Raw genomic sequence first — 24,374 nt, 5'->3', positions numbered from 1 at the left:
ATATATATATATATATATATATATATACATATATATACACACACACACACACACACACACACACACACACACACACACACACACACACACACACACACACACACACACACACACACACACACACACACACACACACACACACACACACACACACACACACACACACACACACACGGAAAAATCTATCAAAAGATGGAGGAGCATGTTCCTGGTGCTTTGCTATAATAGATACATGCCAGGTCCTTTATTTAGACAATGGAGTAGAAACAGGCATACAATAATAAGTAGTGACATGTGCAGAGCTGAATAACAGCAGCATGCTCAGCACAGAATATGCTAAACGAGATTTTCTTTCTGAGTTTTACCCACATATAATCTATTGTGGATGTCATGCTGAACTCTTGACCATCAGTTGTATCTAGCAAATCCAGAGCCAGCAGGATAGCGCAGAGGTATGCTCACTTGCCTCAGAGGTCTGAAGTTTGAATCTTGGCCTAGCTTTAAAGTGCCATCCTCTGGAGTTCCGTAGGCAGGGCGATTCACCAATGTGTGTGCCATTCCTCGGATGGATGTGAAACTCGGCATCCCATCTGTCAGTATGAGTTGGTGAATGTTAAAGATCCCACGATGTTCTTCACAAAGAGTGCGCGAGCTCTCACCGGTACGCTAGCTAAATTCTAAATTCCTGCTCGAACCTATAAAAGGACACTGCATTAGTGGCACAGCTGTGGTCCTATCAATGATGCAAACCAGCATCCACGTGCAGCATACAAAATTATGAGGACTTGCAAATCCAAGATATTGCCAAGGTGAGTGATGGGATGCCATACAGGGTCGGCTCAAGGCACCAGGGAAACTAATCTCTGAGGTGGCACCCATTGTTGAGAGGGGCAAGTAGTGAGAAGTCAAGCATGAAAATTGTTCCTTTATGGGGGGATGAAAATTAATCCTCAGCCTGATCAACATGGGTAGTGGGCACAGTAAATTGTGCTGACTGACTAGTGGTGTTACATGACCGATATCGCTGTCAAGTGATTCACTCTGTCATGCGTTGAAAATAAAAGCATTCATCAGTGGGAGCATCATGATGACAAGCTATAATGATTCAGATTAAAAAAATGGTTACTCTTTTAGGTATTACTTTTTTTAAAGGATTACCTTTTATGGCCCTTCTTTTTATGGTTACGTCAATGGGAATGGCAGGTGAGAGATTTGCTAATGCTTCAATACGACTGGGCAAGCCAATACAGCACAACCAACATCTTGGATTACTTCCTTTCCCGGCTCAGAGGCAGGGTCATGTCAAACGGTTTCCATGCACACTTAATCCGTGTGAATTCCTCTTATGGAGATTCCTCGAGCAGGAAGTCGACAAATTGGCCCAGGGTTGTGGACAAATTGAAAACAGTGATCCGGTATTGCACACTTTGTCTTAGCTGAGACACTTTGGGAAAACTTATGGACACAACATGTGCATACGGATGTGCTATGCTTTATCGGAATGGTGGATATAAGTGGAGGAACCACTGAAACTGGCAAGTAAAGTGGTTGGGTTAGGAAAGGTTAATGGGCGTAATGATGACCATTGGTCAGAATTAGGGATGACAAGAAATGGTGGTGCACTGCTTGCTCAAAGCGCAGGTATTGATCCTTCCTCCATCAAGTCCTTGAACTCTGGCTGTGCGAACTGGGAATCGTAATCATTGATGTCAAGCCTGTGGATAGTGATATTTGTGGGGGATTCTGCTCGGATCCCATTCATGTCTGCTGTGTATAAGCGGAGCTTGGATCCTGGAATTGTTTCCTTGCCATGCTCACGCATCGTATAAATTTTCTCCCGTCACCGAGTCAACAGTGAACACCTGTTTGTGCTCCTGATCAGCACCAGGACCAGTAATGCTGTACCTTACCTCTACAAATACATCGGACACGATAGTGAAAAGTTACTTGGGATAATCATAATAGGCATGTCTTGTGACATTGATCGGTGGGACGATCCAACGATGCTTAAATGCCTTCTACAATCACATCGAGTAATGGGGAACACAAACACTTTCGTCTCAGAGCCATGATCAGCAACAGTGTCTGTTTCAAGGCTGTGTACGTCAAGGAGTGAAAAGGCACAGATTGCTACTAAAAATAAACACTTCATCTCTTCAACCTCAACATGTCCCCAACACACAACGGTGAGATATTGAACACAAAATACGCAAAGTTATAAAACAAATGTCAGGAATGCAGAAGTATTAGCGTTATCAGCCGAGCCAACAAAATCAATTTATTTTGTAAACACAAACGTCATATAATAAACCCGCAAGTGATGACTTCACCTCAGCTGTGCGCTTTGCTATTCGTTTCTTGCGTCGCTCACGCCGACGCTTTTGTTTTGACCATGGAACAGCGTTCTGACTGTTACGACGACGTATCCTGGCCAAGTCTCTCTTCTTTTCCACTTCTCCTCCATTGTCCCGGGATTCTTCCTCTGCAAAAGTCAGGTTTATGCTTCTATGAAGGTTAAATCAGTGATCTGACTGAAGGTTCCACGTGCTTTACTCTGTCCAAAGAATAAAATTATGGCTTTCGAAGTATCATGGTACATTTGCATCATACGTTCTTCAGTTATGTGAAGTTGACACACAAGGTAAGTAAAGATGAGCGATGTGTGGCATTTCCATCTTACAAATGTAGTTACACGGGTGCACATGCACACAGGCACACACACACACACACACACACACACACACACACACACACACACACACACACACACACACACACACACACACACACACACACACATTTGCTGCAAATCATGAGGAAACCATTTGATGGAACAAGTGAAAGGGCACAACCAGAAGATGATTTCAGTCCAATACATAGTGAAAACAACAATTGCAAACTGTGCTTTGTTCTTCGTTCCAATTAAACCAACCCATCTGCAAGTCTAATCCACCATTTTTGCACAAGCAATGAAAATAATTCAGGAAGTAAGCTGGTTTTTTTGTCTATTTGAGTTAAGAATAAAATAAACACAGTGGATACAAATTGTACTGTGACATAAATGTAGCTCATAAAAAGTTGATGGCATGGACTATATACAATTTATACAACTATATACAATATATACAATATATACATGGACTATATACAACTATATACAATATATACTAAAAGTATACAATTTAAAACCTGACTTACAAAATTAACTCTTGATCGAGCATTTCATTTTTATCCACCATTTACAAGGTTGGATATTGGATGGTACGTTTGTTGATGCATACCACAAGTCCGACGTCTATGCAGGGTGGCCTGAAAGTCCTTTTACCCCATACTAAATTTGTTGCACCTCTCTCCCTCCCTTCCTTTCCTTTCCTTTCCTTTCCCTCCGCTCTCCCCCACCACGGTACATGGCAACCCTGACTCACTGATGTGGGAGTCAGGAGGAAGATAGACGGTATGGCAGACACAATTTATTACAGTGTCAAAGAGTGGTTGGTTGCTTGTGTTTGGGTGTATCAAAGGGCACACACAGGCCAAGCAATTCCTTAAGTGCGGACAGCTTTTGTGGAATGCTTTCGAAAACCTTTTCCACAAAAGCAAACGTTGTTCAAGTGGGGAAAACAGGCTTGAGAAACAGGAAGTGTGAAGGACAAGCACAGTGGAAGACTGGTAGTAAGAAGAAACACGTGCACTGCTGTATTGGCATCATTGGACCGATTGACGAGAAAGTCAACAAGAAAGAGCCAATGAACTTTGCATACCGTGGACCACTGTGCAAGCTCGCATGGAAAAAAATCTTCAGCTGAAACCCAGGTGTCCATCATTTGCGAACGACCTGAGTGATGCCGACCATGGATCAGTGCATCATGCGACGTCTTGCTCAACACCTTCCTGGCTGCCCTGGCTCGAGAAAAAAAAAAAAGAGTTCTTTCTATTAAAAGACAAGTGTGATTGTTTTCAGATGAATGTGCCATCTATTGAAGCTCACGGGCACGGAATGTGGTGTTCTGGTCGAAGGAAAATCCACATTTCACACGTAATGATATGGGGAAAAATGACATCAAGACGTTTACTGGGTCCCGATTTTTGATGGACTGGTAAGTAGTGTAACTTATGAGCATGTGTTAAGAACTAGGGGTACTACCACTTGTTACCTTGGGAATATCTGAAAGTGAGTGGTTTCAACAAGACGATGCACCCATTTTGCGTTGCATGTTCGGGGACTATCTCAATGAAGGATCAGATGCAGATCACCATCATCACCAGCTCCTCCACACAGTCCAGATCAAACAACTTCAGCCAACTCTTTGTGAAGTTTCATCAAGGAGAAAGTATCGACAAACTTGTATCGGACGAGTGAATAATTGCGTGCTGCAGTCGTGGCTTCTTTCGCACAGATGACTGCACAAATGTGACAAAAGATGTCTACGAGGACCTGGCAATGAATTAATTCAGTGTTGCAAGGAGAATGATGACGTGCACACAGATAGATAAAATGATCGATTAACTATTTTAAGTACTGCACAATAAAACCTATATATTAACAGAGTTTAAGAACGAATGCTTCACTGGGGAGGGGAAAAGCAACTTTCAGGCCACCCTGCACAATGTGTGTACCAAGATGCTCTTCGTCAGGCTGGAGCAAATAAGCACCTGAGATCAAAGGCATTGTCAAAACGTGCTCAGCACCAAAAGGACATGGCATCTGACACTGGAATGAATGTTCCAGCAGTAGAACTGGCTGGTAGTGTGATTCACTGAGCTATTATGGTTCTGTGATCAACCTTATTATCGAATGTGATCAAATTACATTAATTACCGAGCTGCAAAAGCATCACAGCTTTCATTGCATAAGGACAACAATGAGGGACAATGAGGTGGATATGTGTTAAGGTCTCTCCTGCAGATGTTGTGTTTCTGTAGTTCTCGAAGCCATGACATTGTGAAATGTCACCAGTCAAATCCGATGCAGATACATCTTGATCAAATTTCAAGCATTTTAGTCAGATGGTTTGTGAAAGACGTCAGCCAAAAAATAAAACTTTCTCTGGGTGATCCCACAAGAAGTTGGCAATTATTGGGGCTATAATAGGTAGTAGTAGCAGTAGTAGTAGTAATAGTAGAAATAAAAGTAAAAGTAATTCTGTCCTGCATATTTATAATCACACCAAGTTACCTGTTCCATGGTTCTACCTGCAAGCTGTCAAACATCACCTTTAAATGACGAGTATCAAATTTGACTCAGTTATCCAAATCAAGTCACAGGCCATAGATCGGTTAAATAGTCAACCAACATGCCTTGTGCAGAAACAATGAGGGACATTATGGCAAACTTTTGCAGAAATAATTTGGACCGGTCAATTTTGAGCCTCTTGTATAATCACCTTTCATTTTTCTCTGAAAAGGGAAAACAATTCAACACTTACCACCACCACCAAGGTATCATACTTTCTTACTTACCACCAAGGTATCATACTTTCTTTGTGTCTTTATTGCCAACATTTTCTTTTCTCCAAAAACTTATTACTTGCACGTTCATGTGCGACAGGTATTTTTTGAAAAACAAAAATATAAAAAGGGTGCCTCCAACTTCTAAATTTTGGTACAACAGAAAATCAATGGACCAGTCAGGCATCCTTCTGGAGATGATGCAGCTGCAATGATCTGCCTTAATGTGGTGGTCAAAAAAAAATGCACTCCAGTGGGAAACAGAAATGGGACAAAATTTATAGAAGATAAGGATAGTTCTGTACTTGAGAAACGGCATATAGCTGTGAATGGAAAAAAAAAAAGATGGGGGAGGGGGGAGGGTTTGGGCAACGGCTGATTTGGTGCACTACATTTTTTTTTTAAGCAACATGAAATTTAAATTACCACTGTCGCTCACTTAAAAAAAACAAAATCAGCAATTTCCCAAAAGTGAAACAGCTTGGCAAGATTAACACTGATCACAAAAGTCTTACAAGTGAAATTAGAGGAGTTAGAAAGGAGGGAGGGAAAGGGGTGAGGGGTAAAAATCAAGGATCAGATAAAAAGGCATAGAGTTGTGGTGGAATGAGAGGTAGAAAAAAAAAGGTAACGATTGGGAAGAATTTAATGGAAACGTAAGAAGATGAAAGGGTATCAAAAATGTAGCTCCACAATAATAGTTACGGTTGTGGGGGTAGATGGAGGAATTTCATTGAATAGTTAAGATTGAATAGAGTTGTTTGGTCCGTGGATGTGTAGGAGACATCTTGATGTAAATTAAGTAGGGAAACTATGAGCTTAAGTGTTACGTGTCACCACACTGGGGGTGGTGCGGTGTTAATTAGATAAGGATTGAGACCAAGTTCCCCCAGTATGCCATTGCCTCCTGTGACTTTCTCCTATGTTTTTGTATTTACAAGTCAGCCATGAAGGAGTTGCGTTTTTATAACAACCACCATCATAACAACAAGCGAGCCAGGCATGACGAGCAGGCAGAGGCCCTGCCTGCCCAGGTTTCGTGGCAGCAAGTCATGCCCAGAGGTGGAAGAAGGGTGAGGTTCGGAATTGTAGTTATGAGGGGAACGTAGCTGAGATGGAGGATCTAGCTTTGCTCTCCTCTCGGCATGACAAAATGGCTGGGTGATTCTTGTGTCATGCTGTGAATTGGTTCGCATGGTGGAGCAAGACACTGGCCATCGAATCTTGGCTGGTCATGAGAGACGGGCCTCGAAGCCTCGTGTATGTCACCGAAGGGATCAGCAAGGGTGATCGACAAGGAAGCCACACGGCAGTCTCTGAGCCTTGGCGTTGAATACTGCTCGCGAATTATCTCACGTACGGTTTCCGCTGCAAGAGAGTGGCTCGACGCCATTTTTGGGAGCGTCGACTCGTTTTGGACGAAGCGCCTCAATTCCAAAGCTCCATAAAGACCATCTCTGGATCAAGCTAAGTGCCAGAATAAAGGGAGGATGTGCTTTTCTTTTGTTTCCCCTTATCTGCATTTATGTGTGTGTAGAGGTGCCTCGACTTTAGGTTTAATTTACTTCAAGTTATTATTATTACATTTTGAATTACCCTTGTAAATATTTCGATTTTCATTAAATCCCCACGTTTATTTTAACTTGCTGTGTCCGTGTATTTGTCGTGGGGTTCAAGTACAAACCCCCTTGTGCATCCATCTGTTCCATAGCTCTGCCAGTGCCGAATATGCCTCCCGCATGTGCCATAATCTCTGAGGAACACTTGTCCACCTACTAAGGAAAACAGCTCGGCTATCCGGGCTGGCTGGTGTTAACCGCCCGTCCACCAAAATTTGGGTCGGGGGATTAACCACCAAACTCGTGACGATACAAAGACAAATCCAATACAAAGCTTGTTATGAGCCCAGTTAAACATGGTAAAGGTAAAATGGAGGTATTAAAACATAGTGTGGTACCTTTTCGTGCCTGCTCAGAGAGCTGATCCTGTCGTTGGCATTCTCGATGCTTGTCCTTGTATTGGATGGTATTCAAGTCCATAATTTCTGGCTCAAAGTCAGGCACTGGCCGATCCCGCAACTCAGGCATCCACGGCAGGCGTAGCAGCGCAAAGCCCCTCGCAAGTCCACCAAAGTCAAGATCTACGGACAAAGCATTGGGAAACTCCAAAACAGACACACAAGCTGACTCATGCAATCCACAAATTAGCTATCGTGTGCAGTCTGTGGCTGCTGATTTTCATCATTTTCTGTGGACATGGCTGTGCCACTGATGCAGTCAGTGCCCTCTGTTACCAGTACATTAGTACTCATTTCGCTGACTTCGGAAGGATGACGGGCTGAATCAACCCCACTTGGTGTTAATTCAGTGGCCAACGGGGCTCAAACTCAGGACACTAAGATACCAAGCCAGTCATCCAAACCACAAAGCCAGCACCAGGCTATGAGTGTGGATAAAACAGCATTAGCAACTTTCACAACCTGTGGCCTACCTGTTAGAAAATGAAGGATCCAGTTACAAAGTTACAAAGACCCAGGGCTTCAAGTTTCATGACAAGTTTGGAAGGAATAACGGTGTTAAATAAAGTGCCTTCATAAAGTATTCACACCCCTCAACTTGTCATATTTAACCTCCGCCATCGAAGATGGGTGGAGGTTACTGTTTTCACCCCTTTCTGATTGTTTGTTTGTTTGTGAACAGTATTACCGAAAAACTCCTCGACGGATTTCGACGAAACTTGGTGGGGGGGGGGTTAGGTCTGGTCCAAGGATCATGCCATTAGATTTTGGACTTGGTCCAAAATCCAATATGGCCGCTATGGTGGCCAATCTGAAAAAAACATTTGAATTTTTTTTTTTTTGCATTTCTACATGATTTAAGTGATATCCAACCCCCCCCCCCCCCAAAAAAAAATTGTTAGAGAAAAAAAAATTTTGCAACTTCTTTTTCAACAAAATTTCGATTTCTTTTGTTTGCATTTCTACATGTTACAAGTCATTTCCAACAAAAAACATGGCAAAATTATAATTGCGGCTGATTTTGGAACTTCAGGTGGATATACCCACGTTAAATCAATTTCTGTCTCAAGGAATCAAGTTATGACGAATGAATTGAGTATGTAAAAGTTAAAAGTAGAAGGGAAAGTTGCAAACTATAACTCTGTGAGCACTGTTGACGTCAAATTGAATGAATAGGATATCAGGTTCACTTGAGTGACCTAGTAGTATTGGCGGTGGAGGTTTTGCACTCTACCGAGTGCTCCCCCTCTAGTTTGTTGTGTTACAGCCTGAATTTAAAATGGATTACATTAAAAAAAAATTTGTCACCAATCTTCACAAAATAACCTGTAAAGAGAACTCCATTGTCGATGGCACACCATCGCATATTCCCGCACGCACTGCTTTGTCCCATTAACGCAAGGTGAAATTTTATCTTGCAAAATGGATTGACTATTCTTTTCTATTTGATGTGCTTTATGACCAAAGACTTACTATGTTTCCTAAATCAGAAGTCATTGCAAGCATGTCAACATTTAATGAAACATTAATTTAACACTGTACAGCAATATAGAACTGTGCATCAATTTAATCATAGGAATGAACTGTGTATAATATTAATTATAATTATTCATAATCAATTCGATAAATACAGTAAAACCTGTGACTGTTTGTCACTCATGGGGGCCACATAAGTAAGTTCTTCATAAAATAATTTACCATGAACAATGGTAAATACACTTTAAAAAAAAAGCTATAAGACAATTTTTTTTTTTTTTAATCGACTCCCATGACCCCAACCCCTCTGGCCCCTCGGGGTCATATCAAAAATCCGAAAGAGTGCGCTTCCCCATACATATATCTACTATGTCTCAAAGTTTCAAGTTCCAATTTCAAACGGTGGAGGAGGAGTTACAGGGGGAGACAGACGGACGTACGGACGGACGGCGGAGACAATCACAATATTCCCGCTTTTCTTCGAAAGCGTGGGAATAATGACAAAGTGAAAACATGTTTTAAGAATCTTTTACAAATCAATTAAAAATGAAAAAGATGAAATGTGTGCATCAATAAGTACTCAACTCCTTTACTATGATGCTCCAAATTAAGTTCATTCAGGTGCATCCAATTTCATTTCATCATCCTTGAAATGTCTCAACAACTTGAATGGAGTCCACCTGTGGCCAACCAAAGGGCGGAGGAGCTCATTGTGAGCCAACAGCCATCCATATCTAGTGCCCAACTGTGACTGAGGACATCCTCCTGCATTTGGGTGACTTGTGTTTTTTAGGAGGTTGGTGGCAGGATTTCCACTCCGGCCACCATAAAACCCTCCAGGACACAAAACACAAAAATGCAAAGAAATCTGAAAACCCACTCTGTGGGAGTACCTCCTGTGCAGCTGCCCTCAACAGGGCAGCTCACCGGATGATGGGATTGGGACAAAGCCTTCAGGACCCCCACTCTTTGATGACAGGAGGAAAACCAGCGATACTGCATGTCAGGGTGGTGCTGAGGTGTCATCCACCAGATGGCGATCTCCTTGGGTAAACCTAAGGCGGTCCCTTCGGGTGGGTGCCTGGAATGTCCTATCCCGAACAGAGGATGAGCACCTGTTTCTGTTATCATCTGAGCTCAAGCGTTTGAACATCGGTATTGCAGCACTCACTGAGGTTCGGAGACCGGATAGTAGCGAGATCATGGTGGGGGGTTACACCTACGATTGGTCTGGTCGATATGATGGTTGCACTAACCATGTAAATGTAAACCATGTAAACCTGCACTAACCTGTTCTATGGTCAGGTTGTCAGCAACGAAATGGTCTCCCCCATCAAGTTTCTTGGTGAGAAGAGTGTACGATATGGACACCCAGCAGGATGAAGAATAGAACCTGCCATAGGGCGGAGGAGCCCTTGTGAGCCAACGGCCATCCGTATGTAGTGCCCAACTGTGTCTACGGACATTGTACTGCAGTTGGGTTAGTTTTTTATTTGGAGGTTGGTGGCAGGATTTGCACTCCGGCCACCGTAAAACCCTTCATTCCATAAAACATTCAAAAAGCCTTAAAAAAAAAAATAATCTGAAAACCCACTTGGTGGGAGTACCTCCTGTGCAGCTTCCCTTCGCAGGGCAGCTCACCGGATGATGGGTTTTGGGCAAAGCCTTCAGGACCCCCAATCTTTGATGATAGGAGGGAAACCACAGGGTAACCTTCCCAGGTCAGATTGCGGAAGTGTGCGTCGGGATGGTGCTGAGGTGTCGTCCACCAGACGGCGGCCTCCTTGGGTTAACCTGAGGCGGTCCCTTTGGGTGGATGCCTGGAATGTCCTATCCCTAAGAGAGGATGAGTACCTGTCTCTGTTATCATCTAAGCTCAAGCGTTTGAACATCGGTATTGCGGCGAGATCATGGTGGGTGGTAACACCTACTATTGGTCTGGTCCCTCTGATGGTTACCATGCCGAAGGAGTTGCTGCAGCTGTGTCAAATAAGCTGACTCCAATGATAATTGAAGCAACACCGGTCAATGAGCGTATTATGAGGCAACGTATTCGTCACTCCTTGTGTGTCGTTTCACTGGTTGCTCTGACTGAGGCGAGTGCTCTCACTGTGAAGGACACATTCTATGCCACGCTCAAGTGTGGTTGACCAATGGCCCAGGCAAGATACACTCCTAGTCTTGGGGGCTTTCAATGCATTGGCTGGAACTGATCGGGATGGTTATGAGAGTGTGTTGGTCCCCATGGGTCTGGAACTGTGAACCAGAATAGCATGAAGTCCCTTGACTTTGGAAGAAGTCATGGACTTTGTGCCCGGTTCATGGTTTCAGTGCCTACAGGCTCATCACTGGACTTGGTATTCCAATGCTGGTGGTGTGGCAAAGGAGATTGATCTTGTACTCGTTGATGGTCACTGGAGGATGATCCAGAACTGCAGGGTCAACCGGAGTGCTCAGTTCCTCAATACCGACTCACAGGATTGCGGTAGCAACTCTGAAGTTGCTGCTCAAATCCAGGAGAATGGAACAATTCCAGCCTCGGCTGGATGTTAGCAAGCTCAAGGATGAGAGGGTACCTGAGGAGTTTGCCAACAGGCTGAGTGGGGATTTGGGGGGTCTGGGTGCTTTGGGGGATCCTGAAGAGTTGTGGAGTGCCTTCAAGACCACCATCCTTGATGTTGCCGGTGGATGTCTTGGAACTCACCGTAGGTTGAAGAAATTTTCTCTCAAGGGAAACTGGATGCCATTGACCAGAGTCCCAAGGCAAGACTTAATGGCAGAGCTGAGCTGTTCAGGGGGTTGAGGCGTAAAACTAAGTGTGCTGAGGGTGGGCAAGGAGCTCTATGTGCGAGGACTTTGTGAGGGGATGGAGCATCACCTGTGGTCGTGATTCTCGTCTTGCTCACAGGCGAATTCACGTATTGAGTTCCTCCAAGCCCGTCCCTCAGTGTACTGCAGTTAGAGCAGATGGTGGTGGGCTCTTGACAGGAGTCCAAAGTGAAGGCCCACTGGGCCAGTAACTTTTAGCAGCTGTACCAGGCTGATCCACCAGCTATTAAGTTGGATGTCATGGGTCTTACAATCCCTATTGCTGACTCTTCAATCAACCGTGGTTCACCTTTGTTTGTGGAAACAGGCTGTGGTGAACTGGTTGAAATGGGGGTAATGCTCCACGGATCTGTGGCGTCTATGCTGAACTTCTCAAGGCTGGTGGAAATACTGTATTCATATCATTGCATGCAGTTCTGTGCTCTGCCTGGAACACAGGCCTCATCCCAACTGACTGGAAGAGGGGCCTTGTTGTCCTTCTCTGGAAAGGGAAGGGTGATCGCCAGGACTGCAACAACGACCGAGGGGTGACGCTGCTCTCAGCGCCGGGCAAGGTCTTTGCTTGGATAATTATTGATAGGGTTCGCCACCATCTGCTTGAGCACCAGTGACCAGAGCAGTCAGGCTTTACACCAAAGAGGTCAACAATTGACTGTATCCTTGCTCTTCAGGTCCTCACTAAACGCAGACAAGAGTTTCGGCAGAGGCTGCTTGCAGCCTATGTTGATCTCTGCAAAGCATTCGATTCAGTGAATCGCGTTGCCCTCTGGAGGATTCTTGGTCTTCATGGGGTGCCACCAAAACTGATCAATCTGATGTCTGAACTCAACTCTAGTACTGAGTGTTGTGAGATGTGGTGGTACCATCTCTGACTTATTTGCAGTTGTTAATGGAGTTCGTCACGGGTGTGTATTGGCCCCCACACTTTTCAGTGCTTGTATGGACTGGATTCTGGGGAGGATGTCTGAGAGATCAAATTGCGGTGCATCATTTGGGAATGTCAAGATCTCAGACCTTGATTTCACAGATGATGCAGTGATCTTTGCTGAGACTCTGGATATCCTTTTGGGGGCCCGCAAGGTGCTGAATGAGGAGTCAGAGCCACTGGGATTCCAGGTGTCCTGGGTCAAAACTAAGACATTTGCAGAAGCAGCATTTTGAAGGTAGAGTGACCAGGTCTGAATCCATATCGTAGTGTTTTCCATCCATAGGGCTCACTTGGGCGGCCGCCTAAGTCAATTTCTGGCCACCCAACTGCTTAAACACCCATTTGTGGCCGCCCAAAAGACTTAACAACATTGTCCACATGTATATACTGTTACAGTTATGGAAATTCACAGATCACCATTCAGGGTCCCCGAAGATCAGTTATGTCGATAAGTGTGTGTTCCAGGTTAGATTTCCCCACCAATGTATAACGGAATTTATTCGTGTGCCAGGCTGTGCATCTTCAGTTCGCTGTTATTCTGTCTCTATCTTTCATTTTAACAACAATAACAACAACCAGAACAATTCATCGACCACGTTCGCCTTCGATTGGGGTGGATCCCGCCTGAATGAGGGTTCAAAGGTGAAGAGAAGGAGGGCACTGATTTTGGGTGGAAAAAGCCCACCGTCCCCTCCCCTTGGGGGCGATTAAAAAAAAAAGCCGCGTTTGCTGAGAGAGAGAGAGAGAGAGAGAGAGAGAGAGAGAGAGAGAGAGAGAGAGAGAGAGAGAGAGAGAGAGAGAGAGAGAGAGAGAGAGAGAGAGAGAGAGAGAGAGAGAGAGAGAGAGAGAGAGAGAGAGAGAGAGAGAGAGAGAGAGAGAGAGAGAGAGAGAGAGAGAGAGAGAGAGAGAGAGAGAGAGAGAGAGAGAGAGAGAGAGAGAGAGAGAGAGAGAGAGAGAGAGAGAGAGAGAGAGAGAGAGAGAGAGAGAGAGAGAGAGAGAGAGAGAGAGAGAGAGAGAGAGAGAGAGAGAGAGAGAGAGAGAGAGAGAGAGAGAGAGAGAGAGAGAGAGAGAGAGAGAGAGAGAGAGAGAGAGAGAGAGAGAGAGAGAGAGAGAGAGAGAGAGAGAGAGAGAGCCGGTTGAGTTGGAGGAAGTGGAGTGTCGTCGTGGGTTTGGTGGGTTGAGATCGCTGGAGCAGTAGCTCGTGGGAGAAACCTTGGAGCGCAGCCAGACGGCAATGGAGAGTCGGGCGCGTCGCAAGGCCCTTGACCCACCAAGCCGCCATTCGAAACCGCTGCAGCGTTGGCAACGAGCCAGCAAGACGGAGACACCAAGGGTCGCCAACCCGAACCAGGACCCAGCGAGTCACGACGAGGGTGGCCAGGTAGCCCGCTCGGTCTCTCGGAGCCCCTTCGGTCATCCCGGCTCTGAACAATAATAAAGGCTTTCGAGCCTGTTCTTTCTTTCTTGGGTTTTTGCATGAAAGTCTGTGGCGCCTTGACTCTAAGTAGAATTGTGAGTAAGTACGTGCTTGTACATAATAAGTAGACATCGGCTGTAGGCTTTTTGATCGTGTCCTGCCCCATTCCCCCATTGACTGCTTACGTGCCTGTACTAATAAATGTCCCCATTTTTGAATGTCACCTGCTCGTTGCGTCCCTTCCTACATTGACTGCCATAATTGCGTTCGGGATATTAGCTGGCTGATTATAAGCCGATAAAACGTACATCTGGTCCGACGGGACTTGGCGATATAAAACCGCTCGGCAATCGCATACGGAACGAGCTGCTTAAGCGGCTCATTTTCGTGCAGGTCCCGTCGAGGTATAAACTCCTGGCATTTCTGTCCACATGAATTATTAGGTACATCGACAATTCAGCGATCGACCTGTAGCGCGTGGACAGAAGACTTGGCTGGTTTATGGTGTGTTAAAAACACCCGTAGCTGGGTTTCGGCGTTGATCTGGAAGCTGCGACTAGATTGCCACGTTCGGTGGGCGTGAACGGCCGCAATTGGGCTGAAGGCAGTCGTCCGCACGCTGAACGGGTGAAAATCTACAACAATACAACCTTCTATCATCACAAACCTTGATTTCCAGTGATGATGGGTGTGGGGGAAGTGGTGGGTGGTGGTGGTGGGTGATGGTGGGGGTAGCGATGGAGTGGGAGAGGTGGTGGTCATGGGTGTGGGGGAAGTGATGGTTGGTGGTGGTGGTGGTGTGGTGATGGGATGGGAAGGATGGTGATTGTAGAGGTGGTGGTGATGGTTGAACTAATGGTGCTAGTGGAATATTTACCCATTTATTCACTCATCTATTGTAACTTGTCGATGTACTATTTTTGTTCATCTGGTAACTACTTTTCTGTTGAACATGCAATTTGATTTATTATGCTGAAAGTGTGTTCCCTTTTGATAACTGTTAAAGGCAGAGTAACCTTTGGGGAGTCAGCGTCAGGCTGGAGAGATGTAAATAAACTGAATACACACTGTACACCAGCGTTTGTTGTCAACTTATAATATCCATGTCATAGTTATATTGTAGATTGGTACACTGAGTGCCTCACACAAGTACAGAGTATATTCAATACAAATTTATTTCTTGGAAATATTGATCAGACAAGCAATTTTGTTTGGATATATCATAAAAAATTATTTAATGAAATCCCATGCATGGTTAATGGAATGTAAGTTGAGATATTAAAAAGATCATTGATGGGTATTACAACCAGAACAAAGATTTTAAATATTCATGGTGAAGATACATACATGCTAAATATGATATATTGTAAATGAGAATTTTTTTACAAAATTGATGATGCCAAGATACTAATTTGTGTCTCTACTTGCATGCTCAGAATGCGCCAGAATGCACCTACGAGCATCTAAAATTGCTAAATTTCCTGGGGGAGAACCCCCAGACCCGCCAACAGCGAAAGAGGGGAGACCCCCCCCCCTCTCCCACCCATGCCCACTGATAGTGGCCACCTTGGGCCGCTCAGCAGCCCGCTAAATTATACATGTTGGCAGTTTTATCCAAGTCATTTTAAAACCCAGGGAAAACCCTGATAGTGATGATCTGAGATGAGGCTGTTGGAGAAAAGGAATGATTTTATGTCAACTGCGATGATGGATTCCATGACCTTGCTGATGATTGGCAGTACAGTGAATTGATTGAGCTGTAGTTAAGGGGGATCCATTCTTGCACCTTTTTATGTAATGCTGTGATGTTGGCTGATGTCCAATTCCCCAGGTGTATTGGGACCAGTCCTGAAGATTTTTACTTTTTTAAACCAAAAAAACCGTGAATACGCAGAACGCAAATATCGAAGAAGGTCGCACTTTATAACCTGCGAATACATGGGGGTCCGTGAATGAAGAATCCCCGAATAGCAGGATCCAACAGTATTTTAAAACTCATTTGTTTGTTACAACTGGCAACTTTTCCTTTGTACACGTGGTATGGTGTGCGTTTACTGAACTCCTGCTGGAGGGGGTGATTAGAATTGATAATTCCGTTCATCTCTTTTGAGAGAACATTACCAATTTTCAGCTGCCTTGGGGATTTGCCATTGAAGCCATGCTAAAATGGTTTCTCATGTGCCAAATCTGTAATGTTTATTACAAGATAACAGGCATCATCCCAACTGTCAAGAAGAGGGGCCTTGTTGTCTCTCTGGAAAGGGAAGGGTGATCACCAGGACTGCAACAACTTCCGAGGGGTGACGCTGCTCTCAGTGCTGGGCAAGATATTTGCTCTGATAATTATTGAAAGGGTTCACCACCCTCTGCTTGAGCACCAGCACCCACAGCAGTCAGGCTTTACACCAGAGGTCAAGGACTGAACATATCTTTGCTCTTCAGGTCCACACCGAATGCAGACGAGAGTTTTGGCAGGGGCTGCTTTGCAGGCGATGTTGATCTCTGAAAAGTGTTTGATTCAGTGAATTGGGATGCCCTCTGGAGGATTCTTGGTCTTCGTGCCACCAAAACTGATAATTTGCGTTGATCGGTGATTAAAAAATTAATTATAATAATAATTTTTATCCGTTTTAAATTCAGGCTGCAACACAACAAAATTTAAAAAAAGTCGAGGGGTGTGAATACTTTCTGAAGGCACTGTACATGTTGCGCTTGTCAAGATGTTCTCGGGCAATGCCAGAGATGTGGCATCATCATCAGATATATTAGGTTTGTGAGCAAGCTGTAATGGATCGAAAGACATAACGAGTCTTTCTCGACACTTGAAAACTGCAGAAGTGAGCGCCACTGGACGGTAATAATTTGGACATGACACCTTTGATATTGTTACGGCTGTGGAAATTCGCAGAACACCATATAGGTTCTTAGTTAGTTATGCCGATAAGTCCGTGTTCAGTTAGATTTCCCCACCGTTGTTTAATGGGATTTATTCGTATCACAGGGCTGTGATTCTTTGAGATAGTGTTTTTCTTTTCCTATCGTTATTTTGGACCAACCACATTTCAACCTCAAACCACAACAACCACCATTACAACAACCAACATCGCTCCCAAATAACCACAATGCCAACCACGCCACCATCACCACAACCAAATCACCACCACCAACGTCGCTCTCGACCACCGCTTCGCGGCGGTCTCCACCACGGCCCTCTCCGTTAATGTAAACCGTCTCGATGAAGTGCAGGAAACCAGAGGAGTTCCGATGGCGCACAGATTTTCCCGCCTGATTCTCCCAGGACCTGTGCCAATTCTGATTCTATCGGCCCCTGCGAGGAGGGGGGCGAGACGGCACGCCCCTTTTCTGGAAGGAGGGCGGGGCGAGAGCGGAGGGGCGTGGCGTGAGCAATATAAGGGCGTGCAGGATGCCAGGTCTCACAGCTCGTGGTTTTTTTCTCTTCGTGGTGGCAGCTCGTGAGCTCGTGTGGTTTTTTTGTGGTGGCTGATCGACTTCTTCGTGGCACCAGGAACACGGACGGGAGGCGCCGCTTTGCCAGCTCTGGTGCGCAAGCCTGGCATCCGTATGCAGAGTGCCGGAGAGAGCTCGCTGGCTCCGTGAAAGGCCGAGCTCAGCCGCGGCTGTTCTAGCTGCCGTGGAGGGACGAACGCCGCGACTCGCCCACAATCACACCGCGAGGGTGCAGGTAACCTGCAACAGTCTCGTGGGATTCGTTCGGTCTGCCAAGTCCCACGCCATAAAGGTCTACGGACCCTGTCTGGTGCCCTTGTCTTTGGGGGTGGCCTTTTCTCTTCTTTTGTGTGAATGATGTAGCGCCGAGTCTCCGTAAGTATAAACTGTATAAGTGGCTGTACATAAATTGCTTATAGTCGGTCGAAGTGCTTTCGCTTTATTTGCTTCCATACCTGCATGATTGACTGTATATGTGCATGTGTAAATAAATGTGCTTGTGTGAATGTTACCCGTTCGTCGTGTCTTTTTCCCCCATTGGAACGCCATATTGCATCTCGGAATATTAGTTGGGTTTTACATACCCGTTAAATCAGGGTTCCCACTTATTTTGACGTCTTTTTTAAGGACTTAAGGACTTTTAAGGGCTAAAATAACCCCTTTTTAAGGACCACATCCTAGAAATTCCAGGGGTAAGTTGAGGTGAGTCACCTAGAAATTAACAAAGATAAAGGTTTACAAAAAAATCTATTTTAATAATGAACATACAGAACACAGCAGGAGCTTATTCAGTCGACAAGGCACAATGTGCCACACAGCCAATTGGCAACCAATTCGCCACACAACCAATTCTGGTGAAGACAAAACCTTTAGGACTCGGCTCTTTTACATACAGGATCCCGATCTCCTTAAATACTAAACACCTGTACACATCCTCGCATTGAGGGTGCCTTTTGAGAGCGTCTATCATGAACTTTTAAATATATTCGGACATTTGCTTTAAAGTTTCGAAAAGTTCACGTTACTATTTAAAGATTATTCCATTTAATGTATTGTAATTTCGTAAATACACTATTTATTTCGTAAATACACTATATTTCGTAAATACACTATGACGGGTCTCGCTATTGGCTTAATCAAGGCACGTGACGAAATATCGGAAGTTGTTGTTTTTTTTGTTTTTTTCTTCTTCCATTTCTTGTTCTTGTTCTTCTTCTTCTGTTTTAGACAAAACCTTTAAGACGCGGATTTTGGACACATTTGTCCTTGTTTAGAATACTAGTGCGAGGAAAATGAAACACCCATGACCAAATAACAGGAAAATCAGATTTTTATTGACTTTTGAACATTTTCCTGAAATTTAAGGACATTTAAGTACTTAAAGTGTCCAACTCAGAAATGTTGGACTTTTATGGGTTTTAAGGACCCGTACGAACCTAGTAAATAGAATCAGATCCGGCGAGGTCGGGCGATAATACCCGCTCGGTTATCACTGCAGAACGGAATGAACTGCTTGGGCGGTTCGTGTCCAAGCCGACCTGCGCCGAGGTATGGTGTCCCGGTAGGCTACCCGCACGGGTACTTAGGTATATCGAGATTCGGCGATTGACCCTATTCTGCGCAGGTAGAAAATTGGCTAGGCCGTGGTGGGGTTGAAGACCCACCCGTGACAGGGTTCCGGCGTTGCTCCGGAAGGTCAGGACTGAATTGTCCGTCAAGTGGGCGAGCGGCTACTATTAGTGGAAAGCGGCCGTTCGCACGCCGGTGGGCGCGAATTCCTAACAATATTTTGGGCACAGGAATAATTACAGATTTCTTGAAACAAACAGGTACAACGGCCAAGGAAAGCAAAATGTTAAAAATATCAGAAAACACCGTAGCCAGCTGATCAGAGCAGAATTTTAGGACACCATCCGGCCCGGTGGCTTTACGAGCCTGAATTTGTTTATAGGTTCTCTCCCATCAGCCTCAGAGAGTTTTAGCAGAAAGGAGCCAGGGATCCTAAAGGGGGTACATCGATGTTATTCACCTCAAAACATGCATAAAAGGTGTTCAACTCATCTGGAAGATCGGCGGCTGCGTTGGTGATTCTCTGGGGAATGACTTTGTCGTCTGTGATAGATTGCAGTCCCTGCCACGTGTGTCGCGCGTGCGGTCCATTGTAGTGTCTCTCCATTTCCTCACTATAATTCTTCTTTGCGGCCTCAATGACTTTTTCCAGGTTGTACCTCGATTTCTTGTACAAGTTTTTGTCGCCCAATTAAAAACAACTGTCCGAGCTTTCAGCTTAAAATGGATATCATGATTAAACCAAGGTTTTTGATTTGGACATGACCGCACAGTCATTGTGGGGATGCAAGAGTCAACACAGAAATTGATGTATCCAGTCAATGATTCAGTGTACATTGTACACGTTCAGATCAGCGGCAGAGTCCTTGCAAATACTCCAACTGGTGGGCTCGAAGCATCCTTGAAGTCAAGCTTCATTATCTTCAGACCAGCGCTGTACCGTCCCTCATTGTAGTATGCGTGCTCTTCAGCTTTTGTTTGTATGCAGGGAGCAAAATCACTGCTGTGTGGTCCGCTTTGCCAAATCAAAATAAAAACCAATTACTGCATCGTAGTCCAAGAAGGAAGCCAGACATAAGACCCACACCACACACAACACACAACACACAACACACACACACTTTGATTGAGGAATAGCAGTGATCCAGCGTTTTCTCACGTCTTGCTGAAAGAGAGACATGCTGAAAGTACTTAGGAAGCAGCTTTTTGAGGTTGAAATGGTTGAACTCTTTTGCAACAACAGAAGTTGCTTCTGGATGTGCATCCTCCTGTATATTATTAATGCCATATAGCTCATTAAGTGCGGTCAAGGCGTTAAGGAGCTGTCACACCTTGACGTTTTAGCCAGCGTATGGCAAGGTATCAAAATGTATGTAAAACGCTCGCGTACGCTGAACTATTGATGTTTTTTTTAAGTTTTGGGCGTATAATGACGTGTTGGACGTACGCATAACGTATTAGTAACGTACACAGAATGTTTTAATCACATATAGATAACTTATACCAACGAATGCTGAGTGTGTTGTCGGCGTTCACAACCTATGCCCAACGATAGTCTGACTTATGCATTGCGCGCGGCAGCATACCGCCGACGATCACGTGGCGTAGGCTAATCATAGGCTCCGGCTCAACGATTCAAATCATAACCGCACTAGACATTGAAGTGTCAAGCCACCGTCACACCTTGACGTTTTAGCCAAATTATGCCGACGTATGAAAAATTTGCTGAACCAAGCTGGCACACGTCGAATACGTGATGGGTAAGTTTTGTATACGTTAAGAGCATGCTGGCATACGTCGTAGTACGCTGGAATACGTCGTAGTACGTCGACAAATTTTCAGCATGTTGAAAATTTCTCGACGTACGACACACGTTCCGCATACGCTGGCCATAATTTGTAGGCACGTTACGCGATCGTTGACACACGTCGACACACGTTACTTGTAAGTTACTCATAAGTCGAAACACGTCGAGGTAATGGTTAGCGTCAGTGTTCCAGACTCCCTGTTTTTTTTGTTTTTTTTCTTTCCTTCGGTATGACGGTGATGTTGACACTTCGATTTCTAGTGCGGTTATGATTTAAATCGTTGAGCGGCAGCCTATTAATTATATTATATTATAACCGCACTGGAAATTGAAGTGTTAACATCACCGTCATACCGAAGAAAAAAAAAAAACAGGGAGTCTGGAACACCGACGCTAATCATTACCTCGACGTGTTTCGACTTATGAGTAACTTACAAGTAACGTGTGTCGACGTGTGTCAGCGATCGCATAACGTGCCTACAACACGTTGCTCATAGATTAGAAATAAGTTTCAGGTATGCTAAACATTACCTCGACGTGTTTCGACATATGAGTAACTTACAAGTAATGTGTGTCGACGTGTATCAACGATTGCGTAACGTGCCTACAACTTATGGCCAGCGTATGCGGAACGTGCAAGTCATACGCTGGCATACGTCGACAAATTTTGAGCATGGAAAATTTGTCTAACAGCTCGGCGTACGACAGCATACTCCGACATATGCCAGCGTACTATGACATATGCCAGCGTGCTCTTAACGTATACAAAACTTACCCATATGTATTCGACGTGTGCCAGCGTTTTAGACAAATTTTTCATACGTCGGCATAAACTGGCTAAATCATCAAGCTGTGACAGGGCCTTTCGAAAAAAATTTATTCTTTATTTATTCTAAGAACCCCGGCATTGCAAAATTGATACAACAATCAGTCAAAGTATTTGTGACAGCGAATGTCTTGCTACGAGATTCCCCTGCATTGGTTTTTCACATGCTGGTGCAGCAGGGAAGGTTACAGAGCATCAACAGACAAGAAGTTTAAGATCAACAGACAAGAGGAGCCTTTAAGGTATAAGGATGGAGGAGCTGGATAAAAAAATGTTTACCTTTGATGCGGAAGAGCAGGTTGCATTCATGTTTGTTGTATGCTTGTATGAAAGACACAAAGGCACGGAGGCTTTTGTCCAACATGGCACGATCACCGAGTGCCACAGTACGCAATCGTGGCAAAACATCTGGCACCTCTGCTTGTACCTCCATCTCCTGCAGTGGACACTAAGGGAAGGTGAGAATGAAACGTTGCATTGTAATAATTCCAAAAATATCCAGTACAGCCAGCAGATAGTTCTACAGCACCCATTGTGTACACGCACGCGCGCACACACACACACACACACACACACACACACACACACACACACACACACACACACACACACACACACACACACACACACACACACACACACACACACACACACACACCATTTTCCTTGCAAGAGCAGGGGTTAGCCTTGTAGGTCCCATGACAATCTATCATGGTTCCCTTTTTGAGGCAATGTTTTTTTTATGGCTGGATGCCCTTCCTGACGCCAACCCTTTCGTCGCCTCTTAAGGCGCTGTCACACCTTGACGATTGAGCCAGCAATGGCAACGTAAAAAATGTATGTAAAACGTTGGCAAATGCTGAAATTTTGATGTTTTTAAAGTTTTGGTCATATTCATAACGTGTTGATCGTATGCATAACAAATTAGTAATGGGCACAGAACGTTTCGTTGTCTTATAGATAACTTTTACCAACAAATGCTTAGCCTGTTGTCAGCGTTCACAACCTATGCCCAACGATAGTTTAACTTAGGCAGAGCGCGCTGCACGTATCGCCGACGAACTCGTGGCGTAGCCTGTTAAAAACCTGCCGCACGCCGATTTAAATCATAACCGCCTGAGAATTGGAAGTGTCAACATCGCAGTCACACCTTGACGATTTAGCCAGCGTATGCGGACCTATGAAAAATGTCTAAAACGCTGGCACACGTCGAATACGGTATGGGTAAGTTGTGTGTACATTAAGAGCACGCTGAAAAACGATGAAGTACGCTGTCATATTTCGTGGTACGTATCGTACGTTGTGAAATTTCAAGCATGCTGAAATTTTTACGACCTAATCGCCGTATGGCTCACACGTTCCGCTATGCTGGGAATAAGTTGTAGGCACGATATGCGATCGTTGACACACGTCGACACAAGTTCCTTGTAAGTTACTCATAAGTCGAAACACGTCGAGGTAATGTTTAGCATACCCGAAACTTGTTTTCTCCGTCAAGGCACATTTTCTTTTTGCTCCTTGGCTCCGTGAAGGCACGTAACGAAATATCTGACGTTGTTGTTGTTGTTTTTTTTATTATTACTTTTTAGTCTATCACGAATTTTAAAATATATTCGGACATTTGCTTTTAAGTTTCGACGTCGACGTGACAATACCCTTAAACAGAAAATATTCACAGAGGAGGAACTAAGAATAAGACATGACCAAACTGAAGAGGCAATCGGACGTGACGTAACGGCACGTGACGAAATATCGTAAGTTATTGTTGTTGTTTTTTTTTTTTTAAACGCTGCCAATACGCCATTATACGGTAGCTGTAAATTAGAAACACGTTCGGTAAGTTCTGTGGTCGTCCGGAAGACGTCAATCAAATATGTCTACATATGTCAATATGCGCTGGAGGTACGTTACACATAGGTTCAAAGCACGTTACTCATAGGTTAGAAATAAGTTTTGGGTACGCTAAACATTACCTCGACGTGTTTCGACTTTTGAGTAACTTACAAGTAACGTGCCTCGACGTGTGTCAACAATCGCATAACGTGCCTCGACGTGTGTGCAACGATCGTGTAATGTGCCTACAACTTATGGCCAGTGTAGCGGAACGTGCGAGTCATATGCTGGCATACGTCGTAAAATTTCAAGCATGCTAAAATTTGAGGACAACCGCAAAGTACAACAATGAAAGCCAGCGTACTACGACGTATGGCAGTGTTTTTCAGCGTGCTCTTAACGTATACAAACTTACCCATAACGTATTCGACGTGTGCCGGCGTTTTAGCCCAATTTTGCATACGCCAGGCATACGTTGACTAAATCGTCAAGGTGTGACAGGGCCTTTAAGACACGTAGGGATACGGTGTACCTATTCTAAACCGGGACACATGCCGGGACATCTCAGCAAGCTCGTAGTCATTTTGCTGACCTCGGAAGGATGACAGGCTGAGCACAGCAACCATTGTCTGATCCCAAAAAATTAAAATACTATTATTTAAAAAAAAAAAAAATCAGTGTTCTTCACAATAGCATGGAGAAAGAGGAATTTCCAGACAGGACAGAGTGAGAGAGATCATTGATGAAGATTAGGAA

The 24,374-nt window shown here is 44.5% G+C and overlaps 1 protein-coding gene across 2 annotated transcripts in view; it reads right to left on the bottom strand.

The window, feature by feature from the left end:
- Positions 1-24,374, bottom strand: part of DDX55 (DEAD-box helicase 55) — an 80,499-nt gene that overhangs the window by 2,663 nt on the left and 53,462 nt on the right. For both annotated transcript variants that reach the window (XM_085879571.1, XM_085879572.1), the window contains 3 exons: positions 22,065-22,233; positions 7,406-7,588; positions 2,331-2,482 (listed from right to left, as the gene is read on the bottom strand). In XM_085879571.1, the coding sequence (XP_085735697.1) occupies positions 2,331-2,482; positions 7,406-7,588; positions 22,065-22,233 (504 nt within the window). The remainder of the gene's footprint in view (positions 1-2,330; positions 2,483-7,405; positions 7,589-22,064; positions 22,234-24,374) is intronic.

Source organism: Eptatretus burgeri, chromosome 4 (assembly GCF_056783735.1).
Source record: "Eptatretus burgeri isolate ZD-2024b chromosome 4, Ebu_testis_v1, whole genome shotgun sequence".
Taxonomy (NCBI): Eukaryota; Metazoa; Chordata; class Myxini; order Myxiniformes; family Myxinidae; genus Eptatretus; species Eptatretus burgeri.
Note: the sequence above shows the minus strand (reverse complement) of the source record. Positions and strands in the feature narration are given on the sequence as shown.